The sequence below is a fragment of the Sciurus vulgaris genome (assembly GCF_902686455.1).
Source record: "Sciurus vulgaris genome assembly, chromosome: 17".
In the NCBI taxonomy this organism is placed as follows: Eukaryota; Metazoa; Chordata; class Mammalia; order Rodentia; family Sciuridae; genus Sciurus; species Sciurus vulgaris.
The window spans coordinates 19,061,274-19,086,419 of NC_136478.1; the positions used below are offsets into that span (position 1 = coordinate 19,061,274).

The following is a 25,146-nucleotide window of genomic DNA, read 5'->3' on the forward strand; positions in this document are numbered from 1 at the left end:
ATGGGAGTGGGACCTCAGCAGATACTTGTTTCCTTGTGGTTACCTCAGTGGATCCCTGAGGTTCACATGGCTAGTGACATCTGTACTAGAGTTAAGTGAAGGCAGTTTCCACATTTCCTTGTGGCCATTTTTTCAACTTCTTCCCCAGAAAAACACTCCCGTTCCTCTCTGGTAGAAGGGAAGAGGGGGCAGCAAGGGTGAAGCTCAGCAGCTCCTGAGCAGATGAATTCTCCCTTGTATTGCCAAGCACCAGCAGGGCTTGGAGATGTCAGGAACCATAAATCGGGGTCCCATAATGTAGGATGCTGTTGAAGGCTACAGTGAGGGGTGAAAAATGGATTGGTTTGGGTTGTCCTTGATTATAGGAGCCAAAGGAATGTCAAACTGGAAAATCCCAGCAAGCACTATTTTTAGAGGAGACTTGGAAAGCACTTTTCCAGCTGAAGAGACAAGTTCTTGCAGAAGCAGCAGTTAACTCTAACCCCTCAACCATTTCTGCCTGGAATTTGCTCAGGCCCTGGACCTTCGCCCTAGGCATGTGGGAACATTGCTGGAGGAGTCTGGCACTGCCACAGAAGAAAAGGACGGGACATTGACTTCTTTCAAACACAAAAATAGGGGTTTTATCTTTATATCTTTGAGTGTAATCTTTCAGACATAACGATGTTACACTGGTACCTTATTTAAAAGGCCTTTGGAAGTAGAATCATTTCAAACCAAGTTGTTAGTCTTGAAACATTCAATATAAAATTTATTGTGCATTTGGTTTTTGTGCTTAATGTTGATAACTGTTAATATAAACTTTATCAGCCTTCCCATTACATACCTTATGCTTGAAATCTACTTAATCATCACTACTCTATTTTCAATTTAAGGTAGAAGTCTCTCAGGGCTCCTCTAGTTACTGAGTTTATTAAAAGTAGATTAGATCAATTGCTTAATTGAAGTTACAGAAAAAGCTACCCTACCTCCAACACTGGCAGGAATACAATGAGGAGAGGCCTAGATAAGAAATGAAGTGAGAACCCCTCTCATTATTTTCAGACACTGCCTTTAGGAACAAAACATGCAGGGATTAGAGTCTGAGAAGGTGTTTTGCTCACAGCCCTTTGTGGAATTAGAATCTAAACTTGTGGTACCAATGCTTTGAGTTTGCGGGTCTCCATGAGTCCTGATGCTCAAAGGAATCAGTGTGTGTGCATGTGTACAGAGGGGGATTACCAGATCTTGAGGTTGTTGCTCTTGAAGGGAGTTAAGCCCAGGGCTAAAGGGGAGGAGGCTAAATTTGATCCAGGTGAATTGAAATATCCGTAAGTAAAGATGCTACAAGTTGGGCATTGTCTGAAGAACAGACAACATTGTCCTCTTGTCTGGCTAGCTGGTGCTGCGAAGAAAGGTCATCCAAGAACTGCCCAGGCTGAAAAAGACCCTGTTGTAAGAGCCTCCTGAAGCCCAAGCATGACTGCTGGTGTGAATTATCCCTCCACATAATCTGGCTGCTCTGAGGATACATTCAGGATATGTTCAGGGTCTGAGATAAGAGTCTGTAACCTGGCAGAGTCTCTACTGTGGCAACAATGAATAAAGAGTAGCATCTGGCTTCTTCATCAGTCTCTTTTCAGTCTGGGTGCCTTGAGTCAGCCCTGGACACGTGGGCCAGATCCTGGAAGGGGGACCTGTCCAAGGGCCATCTGTTTCTTTGTCAGTTATTGTCTTCATTTTGTTTTTAGCACTTGTAGACACCAGAAGCACAGTTTTGCCAGGGGCTTGTGATGTATTACAATTTAACACAGAGGAAGGAACCATAATGCCAAGTTTTATCTACTATTTAAGGATCCATGTGGGATTCCCAACAACACCCTTTGGAAGTCTGTGAACTTCTGTTAAAAACCAGAAGAGAAAATTTTGAGTCTGTTTCTGGAACTAAAAATAAACTTGGGCGAGTGTCCAGGAACAGAGCGCAGTTAATGAGTCCTGGAGAAGAGCCTCCAGTCTTGCCTCTGCTCCATCCGCGTCTTCTGGCACCAAAGCCAGAGGGAGCATCCCACGAGACAGGCCCCCTGGGAATGCTCTCAAGCTGAACACTCTTTCAGTTGGAGCCCACCCTCTACTATGGCCCCTAAGGCCTTGCAAAGAATGGTCCCTGGCTCCATTTCAGTTTCTGGTCTTGTCTATCTGTCTCTTTCCCTTGAACTCTGCACTTGAGTTCTTCAACAATGCTGAATGCGTTCATCTCTGGGCCTTTGCACATGTTATATCCTCTGCCTGGAATACTCTTCCAGCAATCCTTACTGTCCTCTTGTCTGGCTACCTGGTGCTCATATTTCTGATCTCAGCTCCAATTCTGACCCACAGATACAAGGAAGTCCTTTTGCTTTTAACTGACACACCATGATGAGTACTCTCTCTCCCTCAATAACTCAGCACACACTCTGTCCTCTACTGGTTTTGGTACTTGCTCTCCATGTTCCTGCAGGCAGAGACTTTGTTTGCCTTGTTTACCACCAACTCCCGAGATCCTTTCTAAAAATTTGTTTTAAATTTAACTTTCATTTTTATCAGAGTAACATGGGCACATAGTTAAGAGAATTAAATAGTTCTACAAGGCCCATCACCCCCACGACATTTCCTGCTTCCCAGAGGCAACACTTTTTAACTTTTAACTGACTAGTTTTTGCATTTCTTTTCTTTCTCCCTTTTCCTGTCTTTTGTGGTGCTGGGGATTGAACCGAGAGGCACTCTACCACTGAGCTACATCCCCAGTCCTTTTTACTTTTTTTTTTTGAGACAGGGTCTCACTAAGTTGCTGAGGCTGGCTTCACACTTGGAAATCCTCCTGCCTCAGCCTCCGGAGTTGCTGGGGTTAGAGGCTGCTACAACACACCAGTCTTGTACTTAGAGGTTTAATTAACACACATACACTGCTACCCTTGATTTTTCAGTTTAAGCATCTGCTGATCTCCCCAAGTGGATGGAATGTGTTCAGGTCTCTTGCCCATCTTCTCTTCTTATCACACATACATACTTCCTGATCCCCCTCCTCTCTTCCCAAAATGGGTATGTCTTTTAGGTAAGTTCTTCATTCATTATTTATGCCATTATAATTATGCAATGCTATTCACAGTTGAGCCATGGGATTTGCCATCCTTACTTTCCCCTTTATGTTCATCATTTTATTCTTCTGGAAGTTAATATAGACATTTGCCTAGTTTTCTAAGCATTTATCAATAATTTATCTTAAACTATACCCAAACTATGTATTTTTCCTTTCTGGGTGTTCAGACATATTATTTATTTATTTTTGGGTGCTGGGAATTAGACCCAGAGCCTTCAAAGCCTTGCAATTCTAGGCATTTTTTTTTTTTTTTTTTTGAGACAGCTTCTCAGCTGTTGCTCAGGTTGACTTCAACTCCTGGGCCTCAACCTCCATGTAGCTATAACTACAGAAGTCCAGCTATCAAACACATTTTGTCTTAAAGAAGTCTCTCTCAAAGACTCTGGCCCTCCATTCTGGATCCCCCTGCCCCTGCCCTCTTACACAGTGCCCTGCCACTTCATCCTTGGGTCCCTTATCACCTCCCTCTTGCTGCATCCACTTTTTCCTGCTAATCTTCCATTACCTTGGTTTAAATTCTTGTTCTGGTGTTCTCTTCCAGCAGCTTCCTGAGAAGCAAGGCATCTTTGCACATCCAAGTGTCTTACATCAACCCTATATCTTGCCTATACTCAGCTGAACCAGACTTCTAGGTAGGGATCATTTTCCTGCAGGGTATGGAAGGGTTTGTTCCATTCTCTCTCTTTGGCACCAGGGATTGAACCCAGGAGGGTTTAACCACTGAGCTACATCCCCAGTCCTTTTATGTTTTGTTTAAATTTTGAGACAGGGTCTTGCTAAATTGCTTAGGGCCTGACTAAATGCTGAGGCTGGCTTTGAACTTGTGATCCTCCTGCCTCAGTCTCCTGAGTCACTGGGATAACAGGTGTAAGCCACTGTCCCTACTCTGCTCCACTGTTTGTGATTTCCAAAGTTGCTGTGGAGAAGTCTGCCTTTCTGATTCCTGATTCTTAATAATAAAACCTGTTTTGTTCTTTTTTTGGAAACTAAAGGATCTTCTCTTTGCCTCAGTCTGAGGGGGTTGGGTGTGGGTCCATTTTCATTCACTCAGCACTAGTGGATCCTTAAATAAAGAACTTGTTCTTTTTTTCCTCAAGAAATGTTATTGAATTATCATTTTATGTTTTCTTCTCTCCATTTCCTCTATTCTAACTTTATGGAAGTTTTATTCTATTATTTTCTTGGACTAGTTCTCTAATTTTCTCATTTTTTTCTCTCATTTTCTTTCTTTTTGAAAATTTTTTTGAAGTGCTAGGGTTTGAACTCAGGGCCTCATGCATGCTGGACAAGAGCTCTACCATCAAGCTATGTCCTCAACCCTTTTTAGTTTGAGAAAGGGTCTCATTGAATTGCCCAGGCTGGCTTTGAACTTGGGATTCTCTTGCCTCAGCTTCCTGAGTGACTGAGGATTACAGGGATGCACACCCACACAGAACATTTTTTAAAAAAATAATTAATTAATTAATTAATTTTTGTGATGAGGTCTTGCTATGTTTCCCAGGTCAGTTGAGAACTCTTGGGCTTAAGTGATTGTTTCACCTTAGCCTCTAGAATGCTGGGACTAAAGTTGAGGGCTACCATGCCCAGTCCCAGCTTACTCTAAAATTTTATGGTTACATCTTCTAATTTTCTTTGAAAACACAAATGTCTATCCATCTATATCTACACACAGATATATATGCATGCACAGTGATTATGTATAAAATGGTTTGTATATGTATATACATGTTACAAACATTTCATGACATATATCTTATTTCATCCTTGCTTTTTCTTGTGTTTTGATCTCTACTATATTACAGGCTATCCTCAAATGTTTCGTGACTCTTAGCTGTCATTTATATTTCAAAGTAGGGCCCAAAAAAGTTCATTGGAAAGTCCGTGCCTTTAGGTGAGATTTCTCAACTGTCCATGTTGGGTAATCATTGTGCTGAGTGATCCCTGACTAAAAGACCTTCTGTTTTACTTTCTCCAGAGAACACAACTCCAGGTTGGAGCATGGGTATGGGAGGGGATCCAGGGAGTCAAATGCTTCTTTAAAAAGTTTTCAATTGCTCATCTTATTTTTTGTTCCTGTCTTCACCCCCCACTTCTAGACATACTTGGCACCAGCAGATGTCAGCACCTAATCCAGCCTTATTCAACCTGTTGAACTGGCACTCTCTCCTCAATTCTTAGTATATTGCCTAATACAAAGTAAGTGCCCCAAAATATTTGTTGGTTAAATAAATTATTAGTCATTGTCCTTCCATCTTTGAAAAAAGTTGGTACCTGTGCTCTGCCCACCACTTAGTGTGTGACCTTGGCCAAACCACTTCCATTCTGGAAGTTTTAGTCCTCTTTTCTATAAAATAGCAATAATAATAACACCCTATCCAAGTGCCTTGCTCAGTGCCTAGAGCTGGGGAAGCTCTCAGATATTTGTGGTGTGGAAGAGTTCAGTATCCAAGTGACAATTCTTAGAAAGCTAGCGTTTTACTTGAACTTAAAATTAGTCTTCACACTTAAATTGCAAATTGGTCCCTAATTAATGTCTTCAGGGCAAAGTCTATGTTTAATCTGGCTTGATGTTGACACAGAGGTAGCAGAACCTTTTCAGGCAAGAGAGGAAACTAGCATTAGTTACCAAGAACTTACTGTGTTCAGCAGGCCGGGGGTCCAGAATTCATAGGGGACCTGTGTGGGTCCTGGAGGCTCTACTAATCCCGATTCCTCACTACAGTCTGCTGTTCGTCAGAACTGGCTTATTGCAGGGCGCCCCGCGCAGAAGCCCACACTTAGCCATCTTGTCCTTCACACAGTCTGGTGGCACAGTTCATCTTGGTCCTCACCGATAAGTCCCCCAGTTTACCTGTTGAAGACTCCACTTTCTCGAAAGGAGAGACTGATGCCCTGGGAAAGGAGTTCCATGCTTCCTCGGCCGCCTCGACCCTCCCTCGATTCCTCCAGGTCCCCACCACCGCTTTTCCGGAACCCTGGTTCTCCAGAGCCTGGACCGCCGGCGCCCACCAGTAGCTCTGCCCGCGCGCGCGGCGCAGGTGAGGGCGGGGCTTGGGGCGGGGCCGAGAAGACGGCGCCCCGCCCCCGAGGCCGAGGCGCTGCCCCTCCGCCTGCACCTCGCCTGTCCGCGGAGCGCCGCCGAGCGGCCAGCGGGCGGGCCCTCGCTCCGCCCCCTCCCGGCCGGCGCGCGGCTCCCGCCTCCTTCCCTCTGCGCCCGCTCCCGCCTCCCTCCCTTTCCGCTGCCGAGGCGGCGGGAGCCGAGCCCGAGCGGACCGAGCCGCGGCCGCAGCGGGCGGCGGGCGCAGAGGCGGCGGCGGGCCGCGGCGGGCAGTCGTGCGGCGGCGGCGGCGATGCGGCGTCCCCGCTGAGCCCGCCCGCTCCTGGCGCCAGGGGCCCGCCGCGCGAGGCGGCCCGGGCCAGGCGGCAGCATGCGGAGCGGCGAGGAGCTGGACGGCTTCGAGGGCGAGGCCTCGAGCACCTCCATGATCTCGGGCGCCAGCAGCCCGTACCAGCCCACCACCGAGCCGGTGAGCCAGCGCCGCGGGCTGGCCGGCCTGCGCTGCGACCCCGACTACCTGCGCGGCACGCTCGGCCGCCTCAAGGTCGCCCAAGTGGTAGGTGCTGGGCGGGGCCCCAGGTGCGGGGCGGGCGGCCTAGCCGCGCGCCTTCCCTCCGCGCGCCCGGCTCCCACTCCCGCTGCGGGGGCGCAGGCCCGCCGGCCTCGGCTGCGTCCCGGGGCCAGAGCGTCCCGGGTCTTCGTATCCCTCTCTCCGGCAGGGTTCTCGGCCGCCCTCCCTTCGCCGGTTTCTTGGCCCTCGGCCAGAGCCTGCCCTCTCCAGCCTGGTAGCCTCAGGTGTGCGGTCTACCTGCATACCTGTCCCCGGGCCTACCTGGCCACTCCCGCTCTCTTTACTGGACTAGGTGGTGTGTGGAGCCTAGCGCAGGGATCATGCGATTTTCTGGGTACTACTGGGCTTAGCAACCTGTGGCAGGTTTTCGGGGCCCGCGCAACCTCCGCACGGTCCTTCCCTCGGTCTCTGGAGACTGGGCACTGCTGCTTGGTTTCTTCCCTGGCACCTAGCAGGGTGCCTAGCGTACGGTGGACGCTCAGTAAATGTTTGTTGAATGGGGAGGCTTGTAGCCCAGATGCAGTGGGAGAGCCTAGATCTGCCTGCTTTCTCCAGTTTATACTGCAGAGGTTTGAGTCCTCTTAGCATCCTGGAATCCTCTGCCCGACACCGGGTGTCAGGCACTGCCCAGTTGGTACCCAGAGTTAAATCACTCCAGTAGGGCAGCCAGTTTTGGAGGTAACAGAAATCGGGAACTTTTTGTTGGACTTGTCCGTAGTAGAACTCATTTCTCAGGGTCCTGATTTTTAGCCCCATGATGTTCAGGGGAGGGGTCTGTCACCTCTGTCCTGTTATGTTTTGTTTTGTTTTGTTTTGAGAGGCCTCTCTGGGCTGTTGCTTAGCTCTTTTGTGGACAAGGCATACTGCAGCTTGGAAAACCTGTGTATCCCACATATTCCTCTACACAGGTAGGCCTCCCCAGCCTCAGAAGCAATTTGTACGGAACTGCAATGTATGAGCATTTTATTTCTTGAAGCATTGGTCTTGATGTACTTACTTGGGTGCATACATAAACATTCCTTGGGAATAACATCATGTGTGAACACCCTTTAAATAAAGGTCCCAGTGTTTGTAAATTACCGAATCACAGACTGTTTTATCTCTCTCATTGGTGGGAGGCTTGTTCTGCTGATTGCTGGGGGTATTTTTGAAGAATTTTAAAGAAAGATAAATGGAGTAGGTTATCTGTCTAGACTTTTAAACTGAACTTAATTTAGTAAGCCAGAATGTTCTCAAAGATGTATTGGTTTTGTAGTTAGGTAGTGCTGTCAGCAAAGAGAATGTAGGAGGTGGGGAGGAGGTATGTAATCGCTTTTTAAAAGCAGTTCCTAGCCGGTGTTTGAGTATAGTACAGATAATCAGAAATGAACAAGAAAAGGCCCTGTGGGGCTGAACTTGGACCTGGTTGGAGTACAATACCTTGTCAAGTACCTTGCTTTGTTTACCCTGTTGGCCTTTGAAAGTAAATAGAACTTAACCACTGGAAAACTGTAACTTGCCACTCAACAGATCTGGTAAAAGAATTGAAAATCAGTTGTTTGTACAAAGTGGGGATTATCAGCTCATTATTGGGACATTGTCACCTATGGCCAGGAATGGAAGTCAATGGTATTTATTCACCTTTCAGAAAAATACTGTTGTGTTTTGTGGGGCTTTAATCTGGAAGAACTTTGGGGCTCACCCCCTAAAATCTCTCCTAAGTCTGCAATTTGTTCTTTAGAATTTAAACATCAAGAGATAGCCAGTTAAGGAAAGGGACCCATTTGAAGGGTGTGGCAACTTGGTAGTCTTGGCGTACTTGGCTGCTCAGCCTTAATAAAAATCTGGGTTTTTTCTGGGTGTGGTGGTCTCTGCCTGTAATCCCAGTGACTTGGGAGGCTGAGGTAGGAGGATTGGAGATTCAAGAGAAAAACAAAAACAAACAAACAAACAAACAAACCAACAACAACCCTGGGGAAAATTCCTTATAGAACTGCAAAAAATTATACTCCGAACTGGAAAAGAAAACAAGTCATTATGAAGATAGTTCTACAGTGTTACAAAACTCAGAATTCCATCAAGAATTAAGAGTTTTAACAAGTTCCAATTCTCTGGGGGTGGGGGGATTGGGTAAAATTTGACTTTTAAAAGTTTTAGTTTTTAAAGATACTTTTTGTGGTACGTGGTCAATTGCAACCTGTAGGTAGATTCTTGGGGCTGTGGCTGCGGCTCATAGAGAAGCAGCATTGTTATTTATCATTCTGAGAGCTTTTTAAGAGTTAATGGCTTCACCTTGACCTTCTGAATCATAATCTGCATTTTAGTAAGATTCCTCAGGTGATCCAACATGTGTGAGACTTCCCTGTGTGTATCATCTTAATGGTAAAAAAAGTCTCCCAGAGCTGCTCACAACCAGCTATATCAGTACGACTCATAATAAAAGTCAACTATAAGCCCGAGATTTTTCTGTAAAATGAGCTGGCACCTCTCTCAAAAGATTTAGAGAATGAGGTAACATTAAAACCAGCAGTTATTTCATTTGATGTTTAATTGGTGTGTAATAAATGTTAACTGTCATTGTTGCTGATTAATATTTTCTGTCTCTAAGGAAATGTGATTATGTAAAAATTATGTATTTTAATTAAATATAGTTTACTTCCTGATGATTTAAGTTTTTAAGTGGAATGTCACTTGATAGTAAAACTAATCTGAATTATTATGGAAATTAATCAGTGCAATTGCATAGATTATATCTTTTCAGAACAAAATCTGGACCTTTGTTGGGGAGAATGTCAACACTGTTTATATCAAACAATAAATGTTCACATTTTGTGGAAAAAGTTGATTTGAGCAATTGACTTAAATGAATTTCCTTCTTTGACTGATTTCTGTGAGAGCATATTGGTTTTTAGCTCCCAGACACCATTTAATGAAATACCTGTAGTTTATGTAAGCCATTTGCTTATTATTATTTTTTTATCAACTTGATTGAAAGCAGACTTTTGCTCTTGGGATGGGGTGGGCATACTATCATATAGACTGTAATGTGGGAACAGGCCTTGGATAGGACAAGACTTTTCAAGTAGTGAAGTCCTCCAGATCAAGATGTTTTTATGATTTTTAGGCAGCCCAGTATCCTGTGTGTCAGTTTTTCCAGTGCTGGAGTGATAGACTTGATTAGAAGGGTTTTGCCTTCTTTGTGGGCTGTTCCTAACTTCCAGGTCTCTTGTGGCACTGGGCTCTTCCACTGATTGTGAACTAGTCTTCTCAAAGGCATGTCAGTTCCAGAAAGACCCTTCAGGAACCTCTGGTTGCTTCATATCCATTTATTGAGTCTCTACCATGCCCAGTTGACCTGAAAATGCTTTGTTTAGGAGTTTATATAACATAAGATGGGTAATAGGAAATGTATAAATTAAAATTTTAGTTCTGTTAGCAGAGCATGGAGGCACATGCCTGTAATCTCAGTGACTAGGGAGGTTGAGGCAGGAGGATCCCAAGTTTGAGGCCACCCTCAGCCATTTAGTGAGACCCTGTCTCAAAATAATAAAAAGGACTAGGTAAAACTCCCCTGGGTTCAATCCCCACTACGACCCCTCACCCTTCCCAATTTTTAGCTCTTTTGATTTTGAAATCTCTCAACCATATCTTCTCTGGCTTCTTTGTGCATTTTAGGAAGTGTAAGAATTAGGGGGTTAAAATAAGGTGCTTAGGTAACTCAAAGGCAAATTGAAGTATTTGCATTTCGGGTTGGGTAATAGCATATCTTTTATTTGGTGGAAACTGTCAGTTTTCTACCTCAAGACAGTCAACACAATCCCTGACTGAAACCTGCTTTCTGGAGGATGTGCTGGGGTGGGATAGTATTAAAAACAAACAACAAAAACCCAGACTGTGTGTTTACTAAAATCCATTGGGAACATAAATTAAAGGAACTACACAACATAAGAATAACTACATTCATAAAGCTATAATTTTGTGTCCTAACCATAGCCAAGGTGCAGAGCTTTTCAGTCCCAGATTCCCTCAAACATACAGTAACAGGTACTTAATAAATTTGTTGCTGCTAATGGAAAACTTCCCCCATTTTGTTTATTAGTTAAAACATTGTAACATTTAATAAAATTAGAAATCATCTTAGTATGACAGACTCAAATGAACAGAACTTTGAAATTTTTTCTTTCCAAAGGCTGTGTAAGGTCCTCTGTGGCGAAGTCCTGTGACCATGATTTCCAAACTTTTGGCTATTAAACTGAAGAGTAAATGTCCTCATGAACAGAGCCTGAATTCCTCTTTTGAATTGTTACTATTTTTTTGTTGTTAATTTTTTTTTTTTTTTTTTTCTGGTGGAGGTGGGGGTCCCAGGGATTGAACTCAGGGATACTAGGCCACAGAGCCACATCCCCAGCCCTGTTTTGTATTTTAGGACTTGAGTGTGCCTTCCTGAGGTTGGATGTTTCTCCTGTCAGAATGAATGTAGCCATGGTTTGAGTGTGTCTGCCAGAAGTCAATAAGTTGGGACCTTAATTCCTCAATGCAGCAGTGATTCAAGGTCTGGCCCAATGGGAATTGTCTGGGCCATGGGTTTGGAGCCTTTGTGGATGGATCAGTACCTTTATTCTGTGAGTTCTCGCCCTCCTAGGGCTTATGGTTATTGTGAGAGTGGGTCATTATGAAGCAGGTCTATTACTCATGTTCTCTCTCTCCCCCGTTTTATGTTCATTTGCCCTTCTGCTTTCCACCATGAATTGAAGTAGCACAAGCCCTCACCAGAAGCTAAGCCACTGTTAGAGCCTTGCTCTTCATTTTAGTTTTTTCCCTGCTGTGACTAAAAGGACCTGACCAGAACAACTTTAGAGGTGGATAAGTTTATTTAGGGGCTCACGGTTTCAGAGGTCTCAATCCATCAAGAATAGGCTCCATTCCTCAGGACTTGAGGTGAGACATCATGGTGGAAGAGTGTGGCAGAGGAAAGCAGAGAGAGAGAGGTCTGCACTTGCCAGATACAAATATATACTCCAAAGCCATGCCTCCAACTCCCACCTCCTCCAGCCACACCCCACCACTTCAGTTACCACTCAGTAAATCCCTATCAGGGGATTAATTCACTGATTGGGTTAAGACTCTCACAACCTAATCATTTTTCCTTTGAACCTCCTTGCATTGTCTCACATGTGAACTTTTTGGGGTATGCCTCACATCCAAACCGTAACACTCCTGACTTCTCAGCCTCCAGAACTGTGTGCCAAAAGAAGCCTCTTTTCTTTATCAATGACTCCAATCTCAGATATTCTGTCGTTGACTAAAACAAATGCCTACTTGAGTGCCTGAGAGAGACCTTTTTCCAGCCTAGAGGTAGTACTGGATATACCTGAGCTGCACCATATGCTTGGTTTATACCATTAGGACTAAGGTGTTTATGACAGCCACAGCTGATTTTTTTTTCCCCCGACAGTGATCCTCCCAGAGATGTTAAAGTAACTTGCAGTAGCAGCACTTTGGCCTTCAACAGCTGCTACCACTGCCTCTTGTGTCCTTATTAAGTAGCTCCAGATCCTTTTGTAGGATGATGTCAGATTTCATTGTAAAAATAGAGTTATTTGGTATGGAATAGAGACAGAAGGCCTGTGACAGTGATCACAGATAATACATTTGCCTAAACAGTCATAATTTTCTGTGTTTCTTCATCAGAATATAAGTAGTCTTAAGTTTTAAAAAATTATTTTACTTTAAATTATGAATTATCTCAGACACTGAGTTACAGCAATTCATGTATCACATACTTGTGTATTCACAATGTGTCCTGATATTTTTATTTGGAAAAATTAGATTATTCCTTGGAGACAGGCTGTATATGTAAGAGAAGTAAAAAGCAGGGCAGGATAAGATGGGATTTGGATTCCATAGCAACAGGGGACTTCAGAAGCAGGAAGGGTAGACTGGGAAAGGTACAGTAAAGAGCAAGGCACCTTGTCCAAGGGAGTGACTGGTGACCTCAGCATCCTGGGTACAGCAAAGAGCCAATTTAAACTTTGAACTCAGTGTAGAATGATTCAGGACTCAAGAGTGGGGGGACTGCAGCTGGCTGAAGAGGGGACAAATGAGTGGAAGGTACAGAATTCAGAAAGTAGCACCTCCTCAGGGAAAAGATTATGCTGTTTTAGTGTTTGGAAACTACCTTCTAAGCAGTTTACTCTCTTGATGGGAAGGATTTTTGTGTGAAAATTTCTCTTTTCAAAGGGGTTCAGCCTTTATCCCAGTGTGCCTTGAGTGTGGATTTGTTTTACAGAAAATGAGGGGGTTGGGTCATTGATTTTCAGAATGGGGTCCCTAGAGTTTATTAAGGAAATAATGGGGGACTGAGTCAGAATCAAGGGCTGAGTACTAATTTTATTTCAGAAACACTAATATAAACTACACTAAGCAGAATAAAGCAAGTTCTTTTGACTAGAATTTTATTGTACTGACTATTTATATGGATTGAATACTTTGTTTAACTTTTTTTTTTCCTTGTCTGTGGTGCTGGGGATGGAACCCAGGGCCCCACACATGCTTGGCAAGTGTTTTACCACTGAGCTATATCCCCAACTCTTAATATTGGTTAACGTTTTGAGTAATATCCTTCTACCTCAGTCTTGGCACTTCGGATTTATTTTTCTGTTCCCTCACCCCGTTCCGGATGGTGCCCACTTGGCTCTGTTCTTTAAGTCCCTGCTCAAGAGAGCCCTTCCCTAATGACCGTGTTTATGGCAGGACACTGGTCCTGCTTTTACCCTCTTGAGCTGCTTTATTACTCTTTATGGGTGGGTCAGCTCCTTAAGAGCAGAGTCTTCGTGTTGAATTTTCTGTTGTGCCCAGTGTCTAAAACAGTGCCTAGCATATAATAAGATGCTGAATAAACAGTTGAATATGTGTGTTTTTGATAAAAGAAAGAAAAAATAATGGATTATTATCATAGTTTGTAAGATCAAGTTATTTGATAACATGGAATTCATGGAAAAACAATCTATTTTCACAAACTAATGGACTTTTTTAAGTGGAAAATATTGGGGAGAAAATATGGAAATAAAATGCTATCGTAATGACTTTTTGTTTTTAACATTTTTCAAAGAGTGTCTACTGCTACTGGGAAACAGAAGCTTTTGCTTAGGAGACAGATTTTTGTAAAAGTGGGGGGGAAGCATAGGAAGCTTTGCCAAGCTTTTTGCTTAGAAAAGTGTAAAATGAAAACCAGGGATTCTGTCGTCATCAAAACTGTCCGCTTTCTGATTAACATGTCAAGAGAGTTGCTCCTATCTGCCAAGCAGTCAGTATATTTTGAGACCCCCTCAGAGTGGAGTAGACAGTGTAAATGTAAAGAAAAACTCCAGCTGGAGTTGGGGCTAAGGGTCATAGTGGCTGTTCTTACAAAGGTCTCTGATTAAAAGTAAAGACCAATTTCATGGGGCCTGGAAGGGGAGATTGGCAGTCTCCACTGAGAGCTGGAGAGGGCCCTAAGAAATCCTGTAGTCCAGAATTTTGGGGGCTGGAAGGTAGCTTAGTGGTAGACCACTTGCCTAGTGTGCATAATACCCTGGGTTCAGATTGGGGAAAAAAATCCAGAATTTGTTGCCTGAAAATTTCATGACTGATTAAATTTGGGGCTTAAATGAGTTAGCAAACACTTAATATGCTCAGAGTTGAATCGTGGAGCGTTCTGGGTGATTTCTTTATTGCCACTGTGATTTGATGACGGGAGCAGTAGAAGCCTTCATTTTTGTGGTTTCCCATTTATTCCAGGAGCACAGCTATGAAAAACAGTTTGAAACTCAAAGATTTCTGTGCTGGCGGGGGGTGAGGAGGGCAGGCAGGGGAGGAAAAAGAAAAGAAAAAAAAAGAAAAAAAAAAACCCAGGGATAGTGACTCTTCTAGTGGTAGTTGTTTTTTTGTTTTGTTTTGGAGATAGGGTCTATGTGGCCTGGTCTAGCCTCAGACTCCGGACCTCTGGCCTCTGGCCTCGGCCTCCCACCTGAGTATCTTGGATTCCAGTCATATGCCACCACACCCAGCTTGGTGGATGCTTCTTTATATAAATTTGAGTGCCAGGACCAAGCTAGGTACTTAGACCAAACTCAAGAGAATGCTGCAGCCCCTGATTACTGGTAGGGGAGAGAGAGGTAAGATGGGCCTCCAATTTACCAGCAGGCTATTGGGATTAGATATCAACCTCTGGGCCTCTACCCTTTCTTTTTTTTTTTTTTTTTTTTGGTACTGGTGATTGAACCCAGGAGTACTTAACCTTGCCTTTACCTTTCTTAGAGCAGTTATTACAGAGTATTGTCCTCCTTTTGGACTTGAGTTTGTAAATTTCATTTTCATTTTTTATCTGTTTATTTTTTTTGTGGTGCTGGGGGTTAAACCTAGAGTTTCATATATGGTAGGCAAGCACTCTAGATCCTCAGCCCTGGGTTTGTGAGTTTTAGAAGATAATTTTTCAAAGATAATGTCACAACTCATACTAATATAAATGATTTTATTAATGAGCAAGCCAGTAAGATGTTACAAGCTGTTCAAAGAAAAAATTTTAAAGTAGGTATGTACACACTCTATGAAGTGAATTTCAAGTGGATGCAACTTTGCTTATAGGGGGTTCAGTTCTTTTTCTCATAATTCATTTGCCTGTCTATGGACAGGAACTTTTTGCATTGCTGTTATGTACAGTTTAACAGTTGTAAAATAACTCAGATATGAAGGGTGCAAGTTCTATAGGATTAGAATTTAGAAAGGTATATTCTAACAAGGTCTAGTTTTCCATTGAAGTTCCTTGGTAACCTTTTTGGTTCATTTCAGAATTATTCAGTTTATCTTGAGTTGTTGACCTCACAGGAAAGGGTTTGGGCAGGCAGAATTTTAAGCCATACATGTTAGATTCTCCAGATTTCATTTATCCTCTTTTCTCCCTTTCTTCTGCTCCTGTAGCCTGAGGGTGATCCTGAAGTATCTGGGTTGCTGGATGAGCATCCTTTATGGTCTTCTGGTCCTCACTCTAGATTTCCCTATTGGTTTTTGTTTGTTTTCTCTGGTTACTTTTCTAAAGAAAAGTAGATCTTGATTGCCTACACTTAGGATCATGCCCTTTAGGCCTCAGTCTGGTTTTCAAGAGCTTCAAGTGAGGCCCTGATGGGTCAGGAGTCCAGGCAGGAGGATTACCTGCCGCAGAGTGTTGGTGCAAGATTGAATGGAAGCTGACTAGCCCAGAGCCTGGTACTTGGTGAATATTAGCCATTACTCATCACCAGTGTCTCCTGCCTGCCTTATCTGGCCAGGTTCTGGTCCAGTCACTCTTCCTTTTAGGTTCTTTCCAAATATATTTGTCCTCCCAGCCTGGCTGGAAACGTCTTTTTCCTCTGCAGTAGCAAGCTGCTTGCAGGACTGCTTCACCCCCTGCTCAGCCAGGAGCCCCCCAGAAGTGACTGGGTTGGAGTGAGGGAGGGGCCTGTGTCCCTCCCTCTTCCTGTTGGCCCTCCCCCAATGTGTCTTCTTTGTCTTGATTGATGTCCTGGCTCCTGTGATGTACTGTGATACAGAAGTAGCTTACATCACATATGTCCTTCTCCCAAGACACTGGTTTTCTGAACACACTTGGATGATGAATATCTGTGTTTTATTGTGATAGGTTTGTACTTACCTACATAGCAGGACCCTATTTTCTTCTGTTCAGGATCTCTGGTGATAAGTTCTTGACTGTTTAGCAAGTGTTTGCCAGCTCATCCAAGTTCAGTCTGATGAACTTGTCCCAAGTGCAGGAAGAAAAGAAAAAACAGCTCATTCATGTTGAAGGTGACAGCATGGTGTTAATCAATAATGGACATTTGATGTGGCTTAAAATAGTTAGATACTCAGAATTTTTAGACTATCCACAAGTGTTTCTCCCTTGTCCTACTGGTGAGAAATCTGACCATTAGAGAAGTTGTGACTTGCCAGTGGCTACCCAGTTTGTTGGTGGTTCTAGAACCTGAATCTTGGGCTGGTGTTCTTTCCTTTGGCCTGGGGTACAGGTTCGATGCTTTCCTTTCTAAAACCAGATATTGGGACTGTAGTAGTCAGAGTTTTGTCACTATGGCAACATATCTGAGAAAAATTAAAAGGAAGAAAGATTTATTTTGGTTCATAGTTTCAGTTCATGGTTGCTCGATCCCATTGCTTTGGGCTTGTAGCAAGGCAGAACATCATGGTGGGGAGTACATGTGGAGCAAAGCTACTTACCTCATGGCAGCAGCAGAGAGACAGAGAAAGGGAGGGAGGAAGGGGTCAGTCCAGTGTTCCCTTCAAAGTCATGCCCCCAGTGACCTACTTCCTTCAGCTAAGCTGTACCTCCTAAAGTTTCAGCTGCTTCCCAATAGCACCACCATCTGGGAACCATTGGGGACATTCCAGATCCAAACTATAACAGGGAGAGTTCTATGAATTTTCATCATAGTTCGTTCTTTCTTTCTTTCTTTTTTTTTTTTTTTTTTGTGGTGTTGAGGATCAAACCCAGGGTCTTACACATGCTAGGCAAGCACTCTACCACAGAGCTATTCCCCCAACCCCTTGATAATCTTCCTTATCCATTATGTGATTATGGGGAAGATTAATTAATTGTGAACAACTTTAGGCATTTTTAGGATAGTAGCTTAGGAAACATTGTATATGACAAATCAAGTCTTCATCTGTGCTCTTCTGTGCTCCAGTCTAGGCAAATCACTTGAGTGAATGTACTGGACCAGGGAACTGGTGAGGAGCCCCAGGTTTGGATTATAAGAGACTATTCTTGTTGATAGATACAATTTTGCCTTCTAGTTCCTTTATTTTGATGCTAGTAAAGTGAGATCAGGATAATTTGTCCCCAAATTTATCTATATTCTTTGTAGAGTGTGGTTTCGGAGCTGCTACTGGGCAAAAAGGCCCCCAGTGTCATAGGTAAGTCATTCTGTATGATCGTGTATGTGGTACTGATGTGTGTGGTGACAGTGGGGATGGTGGTGAGTGTGTTCCTGTGGCGTGTGGCTCCAAGGCTTTGGTAAGGTTGCCTGGCAAATGCTGCGTGTACCTGAACCTTACCTCCAGCACCTTTGCTGGATTCTTCAGCTTTGGAGGCTCTGGAGCTGTCAGGCTAGTTAAATGAGTGAAGTTGCCAGGTTGAAGGAAGCCTGAGTGGAGCCCTGTAGGGCCACTGGTTTGTAGAACATTGTATCTAGCTCCATGGAGTTATGTAGGTGGAGTGCACTTTTTTTTAAAAAAACAAACTATAAAGTCTATTATTGTGTCCCAATAACAGATTGGTATAAATGAAAAACTAAGTTAAATTTGGAAAAAGAAAATTGTAGCTGTTTATAATGGTAAACTACCATCTTTTTTTTTTTTTTTTTTTTCTTTTTTTTTGGTACTGGGGATTGAACCCAGGGGCAGTATACCACTGAGCTACATGCCCAGCCCTTTTTATGTTTATGTGTATGACCTTGGAACAGGATCTCAGTTGCTTAGGGCCTTGCTGAGTTGCTGAGGCTATCTTGGAACTTGATATCCTCCTGCCTCAGCCTTCTGAGCTGCTGGGATTATAGTAGTGTGGCATTGTGCTCTGCAATAGTAAACTTCTTAATACTTAACACACAGATCATCAAGACCTGCCAGATAAAAATTTAGCCAGATTGGCTTCATGATCTTTTTGTCAAAGAAGAACAAAGAAAGTCCCCAGCATCCTACTGTAAGTCACTATAGTCTAAGGCCACTATGTACAGTTGGGCAGGTTATATACGGCATAGCTGGTCCAGTTGAGGGACTGAGGGAGGCTGAGATCCAGCTTGAATGCTCTGTTTGTCAAGTCATATATTCCAACTCTGAGACTGTCCACTGGGAGGAAAGTTTGCCTATTCCCAATTCATCAGCTCAGAGAAGGTTGCCATTTTTAATTTGGTAGCCTGTGCCAAGCTAAGCTCCCATTCAGACCAAGATCCCTTCCACACTGACACAAAGGTACTGTATGAAGCAGCTTAAGTAATTTTTACAATTTTTATTTTTTACTTTTTGATAGTGCTAGAGATCGAACCTAGGGTCTTTAGAATACTAAGCAAAAGATCTACCAGCAGCTTATGTCTTCATTGTTTAATTTGGGAAATTTATTTTACAGATATGGCTTAACTGTGATGTTAAGTTAAATAGGAAAGTGAGTTATAAACCAAGCAATATGTAAACTTCAGATATGCTCCAGATATGGTATTTAAAAGATTTTTAAATTTAAAAAAAATTTTATTTGTTGTAATTAGTCATACATGACAGTAGAATGCATTTATACATTTTGATAGATCATACATAGGGTGTAATCTCTTATTTTTCTGATTATATGTATTGCAAGATCACATCAGTAAAACAGATTTATTTTGAATTAATAAGCATATGCAGCACCTTCCAGCATTTTCTTCCATGTATGCAGGTGATGATGCATTCAGACTAACTGAATGAATACAGATAAGCAGATAACTTGCTAACTTATTTTAGCTAGAGTTCTCACTTGTTGGATATAAGGATTCCTCTCAAAACCTAAGTTATCAAAACGTCAAAACTTAATTTATTGCCAGGCACGATGGCTCATGCTTATAGTATCAATGGCTCAGGAGGCTGAGGCAGGAAGATCATGAGTTCAAAACCAGCCTAGCAACTTCGCAAGGCACTAAGCAACTCAGTGAGAGAGAAAGAGGAAAGAGGAGAGGGGAGAGGGGGAGAAACTTCATGCTCCAGATACAAAATATATACCCCAAAGCCATGCCCCCAATTAACCACTTCCTCCAGCCACACCTCACCTGCCTCCAGTAACCACTCAATTAATCCCATCAAGTATAAATTCGCTGATTAGGTTAAGGCTATAACTCAGTCGTTTCTCCTCCAAACCTTCTTGCATTTTCTTACATGTGAGCTTTTGGGGGACACCACATCTAAACCATAACAGTAATAGAGGTGAATGCAAACTGCCATTGGCTTTCCACTCTGGGGGTCCTGCTGGGAGTGTGTAAGATGACTTTGTGAATGACCAGGCTGCTGCTAATACTGCAGCTGGGGCTGGTCAGCTCTCAGTTGCCAGGTGCAGATACATGGGGTTGGATTTACTCCAGGAAATCTAAGACTTCCAGAGAACCCTGGAGGGGCTGGGGTTGTGGCTTAGTGGCCGATTACTTGCCTAGCACATGTGAGGCACTGGGTTCGATCCTCAGCACCACATAAAAATAAGTAAATAAAATAAAGGCATGTTGTCCATCTATGACTACCAAAAAAAAAAAATTAAATTAAAAAAAAAGAGAGAGAGAGAACCCTGGAAAGCAGCAACTGGGGCTTCACAAATCTTGAGGTTTTTATTTGAGTCAGTGCTTTACTCAACAGCACTCAACTTTTCTTTCTAGCTGCCTGGTCAAGGGCATCCTATGGCTCCTGAACCCCCAAGGGCCCATGAGCTCCCTTCACAGACCAGACTGTGACCTGATTTTGTTTGAAAGTGAAGTTGGCTCTGCTGGGCGCCACTCTGGCCCTGCTTTAGCCTGAGGCCAACCAAGTGCTTCATCCCCTGCCAACTTGTGGAGGGTTGCCCGTCTGTCAGGCTTGTCTGTGCTTGGCAGGGGCTCATGAACACTGACTGCCTTGGTCTGAGAACTTGGGGACAAAATTTGGCTGGTTGGGTAAGGGCCCACAGCCCCACAGTGGAGGGCAGGATGTGGCACTGTCTTGTCTCGATAGCTGAGGACTGGCTGTCATTGGCCTGAAAGAGACCCATGAATGAGTCTGTCAAGGAGCAATTGGAAGGTGCAGGCTAAAAGGGAAGGAGTGTTCTCAGTACCTGTGGATGCCTTGTGTGGTTGCTGCCAAGAAGAGCAAACACTGTGTTTGAAAATGAGTAGACTGCAAAGGGAAGTATGTGAAAAACATTGCTGCCTGACTCGTTTGCAATGGAAAACAATCCCTGGCTTTAAGGAATGCCTTATTAAGAGGCCAGAAGAACAAACCACATTGCACTGTTTTAAGTGGCTACACACGAGTGTGGTACAACATTCAGAATCTGTGGTATGTACACCTAGGCATTTTCTGTTTTATACTACTATAACCCAAAAAACAACTTTTTCGAGGTGGTGTTTCTGGGGATTGAACCCAGGGGGACTTTACCACTGAGCTACATCCCTGGTCATATTTTTTTAAATTTATCTTTTATTTTGAGGCAGAGTCTCATTAAGTTGTGTAGGGTATTACTGAGTTACTGAGGCTAGCCCGAGCTTTCTATCCTCCCACCTCAGCCTCCTGTGCAGCTGGGATTACAGGTGTGTGCCACTGTGCCAAACCCCAAAACACAACTCTTAAGGGTCAGAGTAGTCTCAAATGTTTTTTTTTTTTTTTCAATTTTTTCCCCATAGCTTTATTGAGGTAAAAATGAAGTACAATAAAGTGCACATATTTGAAGTATGCAGCTTGATCAGTGTTGACATGTATGTAACCAACACAATCAATATAAAAAGGATTTCCGTTACTTTTTTTGAAATTTGAAATCATGCAGACTGGGTTTCCTGCACAATTTATTATCACATTAGAAATCAGTCACCTTAAGATATATAGAACACCTCCCCCATGTCAATTATTTCAAAAATAAATGGCACACTTATAAATTACCTCAGAGGTCAAGGAAGAAAGCACAAGAAAATAAAAAGTGCTTTGAACTAAGTGATAATAAAAGCTTAAAACATCAGGATCCCTGAGATGAAACAGTGCTCAGATGAATACTTATAACTTAATGTATTTGTATCAGGAAGAAGCTGGGATAACATATTATTTTCAAATTATGTAGTAGGAAGGAAAAAATAAGCCTAAGAGCAGAAATATATGAATAGAGAAGAAATAATACAGCTAAAATCTGATAAAAAAATAAACTAGTCTGATCAAGAAAAAAACAAAAACACAAAAATTAATATCAATGGAAGGGAACTAAATAACCCTGCAGGTGCAAAAAACATATTAAGGTAATATGACAATTGCGTGCAAACATTATAGCTTACATAACACGGTCTATATTGAGACAGATCCGTATGCTGCTGAGAAGTGTATTCAGTCATTGATGGATGAAATATTCTGTATATGATTGTTAAGTCTAAATTATCAATTTAGCTTCTTTAGTTTTTGTTTGGCGATCTATCCAGTGGTGACAGAGGCATGTGAAAATGACCCAGTATTATTGTGTTGTGGTCTATTTGACTCTTGAAATTGAGAACGGTTTGATGTATGTAGATTCTCCATTGTTTGAGGCATAAATGTTTGATTGTCATGTATTGATGTATAATCCCCTTACGTGTGAAAAGTTCTTCTTCGTCCCTTCTGATGAACTTTTTAAAAATTTTTAGTTGTAGGTGTACACAATACCTTTATTTATGTGGTGCTGAGCATCAAGCCCAGTGCCCCCACATGTGAGGCAAGTGCTCTACCCCTGAGCCACAACCCCAGTCCCCTTCTGATTCACTATGGCTTAAAGTCCTTTTTACCTGATAAAACAGAAATCCCTGCTTGTTTACACGATCTGAGTGATATGTTTTTTCCCATCTTTTCACCTTCGGTCTGGATGTCTTTGTCTGAGGTCTCTTGGAGACAGCACATTGTTGGGTCTTGTTTTTCAGTCTCAAATGTTAAAGCATAGTTGCAGGCATTACATTTTCTACACGTAATAGATTATATGGATGATCTGTTCTGATAGACTGTATTTAAAATGTTCATTTCTGATCACCTGCGCTCTCTGATGCCAGTTTCCTGTTGGTGATTAAATCCCTGAGAGTGTCTGACTGGGTGGAGGTTTCCCAGCGAGGCCCAGTTAGAGGTGCCTGGCCAGCCTGTGGGTTGAAGTCCTGCTGTCAGGTACCCTTCCTCCTTGTGTATGACACCTCAGGGTCCTGAGCTTGACACCCTGTGTGAGGAACAGCCTGGGGTCACTTCCCTAGGGGCAGGAGGGGAAAGGAGTAAGGATGGGATGGTCAGCTTCAGGAGGGGTCATTGACACTGGTCTTCCATGAAACCACTCTTCCTCTCCCCATGACTGACCTTTGCTTTAGCTCTGCTCTTTCCCTCACACTTCTTCCACATGTCCTGGTCTCCCCTGCTCCCTGCCCCTGGCCTTTGTTCCCTCCCAGTAGCCACTCTCCTTCATCATCACTCACAGGCCTCCTTCTATCCAGTCACCCTTGCCACTCATCTGATTCCTTACTCCCCTTTATTTGGAGACTCCCCAAGTTACTGCTTCTCTTGAGAAACCTTCCCTATTTCTATTTTTCCTGCTCTAGCCACACATCTGGTGAAGTGTCTTTGGGGAATCTGGTGCTGGACAAGGCTTACAAAGCTCCTTTATGTCAAGGAGCTCACAGTTAAAGTCATATACACATTTGTCTGTGTTATAAATAGCACATTTTTAACTTGAATGCCATTTTCCAGGATGGAACACAACCTACTTTCTGATTATAGCAGTATCTGTGTCTGTTTAAAAAAAACAAAAGACTATTGTATAATGAAGAAACAAGTAAAAATTTCCACTGTTCTCATCAATTAGACAGAATGACCTTCATTAGTAATTAGGTGTATGGCATTCTAGACTTGTTTCTATGTGTGCAAACCTAAAGAAATGGGCTATAACTCATCATTGGGTATAAAACAGACTGGTTTTTGGAGTTCAAATACAGATTTACATTATTACTTTTAAGAACTTTTGTTTTACTGGGAATTGGGCCCACAGGAGCTTTACCACCTGCAAAGATCCTAACCCTTTGTATTTTGAGATAGGATCTTGCTAAGTCATTGAGGCTGGACTTGGATCCTCCTCTGCCTCAGCCTCCCAGGTTGCTGGGGTTACAGATGCGTGCTTCCATGCAGGGTGCTTTTAAGAACGTTTTATGGAAATACAGAATATGTACCAAAGAGAGCATAAATCATGTGTAAAGCAAACTTCTGAACAGTATGCTTCATTGTGCTTTAGCCTCTCTGGTTGGCCTAGTCTAGTAGACACTGTCTTGCTTTCGTTTTGGTTACCATTTTGAAAATTCATCTTGTGTTTCAAGATTGAGTAGCAAAATTGAAGACTTTGTTTTCTCTTTTGAGTCTGGAAGAAATAACTAAAACTAATTTATAATTTGTCATATCTGATTTTGAATTAGGGAATTATACATCATTTTATTTGAGAGCATAACTAAACTGTCCAAAATTTGCATTACAGAAGCTTGGGCACATGCCAATAATGGTGGTAGTCTTCACTGTTCTGTTTTTAAAATTAACATGCTGTAAATCATAAATTTCTGGTATACAGTTCTGTGAGTTTTAATGCATACATGCATGTGTGCACATATGTACTCATGCACATATTCACTTAGTCCCTACCACAATTAGGATACAGAACAGTTTTATCAGCCCACAACATTTCTTCCTCCCAATTTTTGGTGACCACCCATCTGTTTCTCATGACTGTAGCTTTGTATTTTCTCAAATGTCATTGAAATGAAATCATAGAATGTGTACTTTTGAGACTATCTTTCACTGGTGTAATGCACTTGAGATTCATTCATGTGGTTGTGTTTTATCAATAATTCATTTCTTTTTGTGAACGAGTAGTTTGCCATTATAGGTATGTACCTCAGATCCTTCCTTCCTTCCTTCCTCCCTCCCTCCCTCCCTCCCTCCCTCCCTCCTTCCCTCCCTTCCTTCCTTCCTTCCTTCCTTCCCTCCCCACTAAGAGTAGGAGTCTAACTATGTTGTCCAGGTTAGCTCTGAACTCCTGTGCTCAAATAATCCTCCTGCCTCAGCCTCCTGAATAGCTGGGACTACAGACACCCAATGGTACCTCAATTTCTTTATTCATTTACCTGTTGAAGGACATTTGGGTTGTTTGCAGTTTTTGGTGATTATGATTATGAATAGAGTATAAATAATCATATAATGTTTTATGTGAACATAATTTTTTCTTTCACAGGGCTTAGAGTTGCTGGGGCATAGGGTACGAGCATGTCTAATTGTTTAAAAAACAAATAATGTTAGGTACCATTTTGCATTCCAGTTGCTCTGTCTCCTGGTCAGCACTTGGTATTGTCTTTTTTCCCCAAAGCCATGCTAATAGGTTTGTTGTAATATGAGTAGCTCTTGGTGGTTTTAATTTGCATTTCTCTTAATGACTAATGATGTTATATACTGTGTGCTTATTTGTAATGTATATTATCTCTTGGATGACTTATCTAAGTCATCTCTTTTCTCTTAGACAGTTTATTTTCTTGGTGATGAATTTTGATAATTCTTTTTATACTCTGGATCTATGACTATTATCAGATATCTGACTTGCAAATATTTTAGTTCTTCCTGTGGCTTGTTTTATCATTCTATTAGTAGTGTCTTTTGCAGAATAGGATTTTT

At 42.6% G+C, this 25,146-nt stretch overlaps 1 protein-coding gene across 1 annotated transcript in view; it reads left to right on the forward strand.

Moving 5' to 3' along the window:
• Positions 1 to 6,345: 6,345 nt before the first annotated feature.
• The window catches only part of CMTM4 (CKLF like MARVEL transmembrane domain containing 4), a 53,725-nt gene continuing 34,924 nt past the window's right edge, over positions 6,346 to 25,146 (forward strand). The window contains exon 1 of the mRNA XM_079119311.1: positions 6,346 to 6,729. Within this exon, the coding sequence (XP_078975437.1) occupies positions 6,544 to 6,729 (186 nt within the window). The 5' untranslated portion in view covers positions 6,346 to 6,543. The remainder of the gene's footprint in view (positions 6,730 to 25,146) is intronic.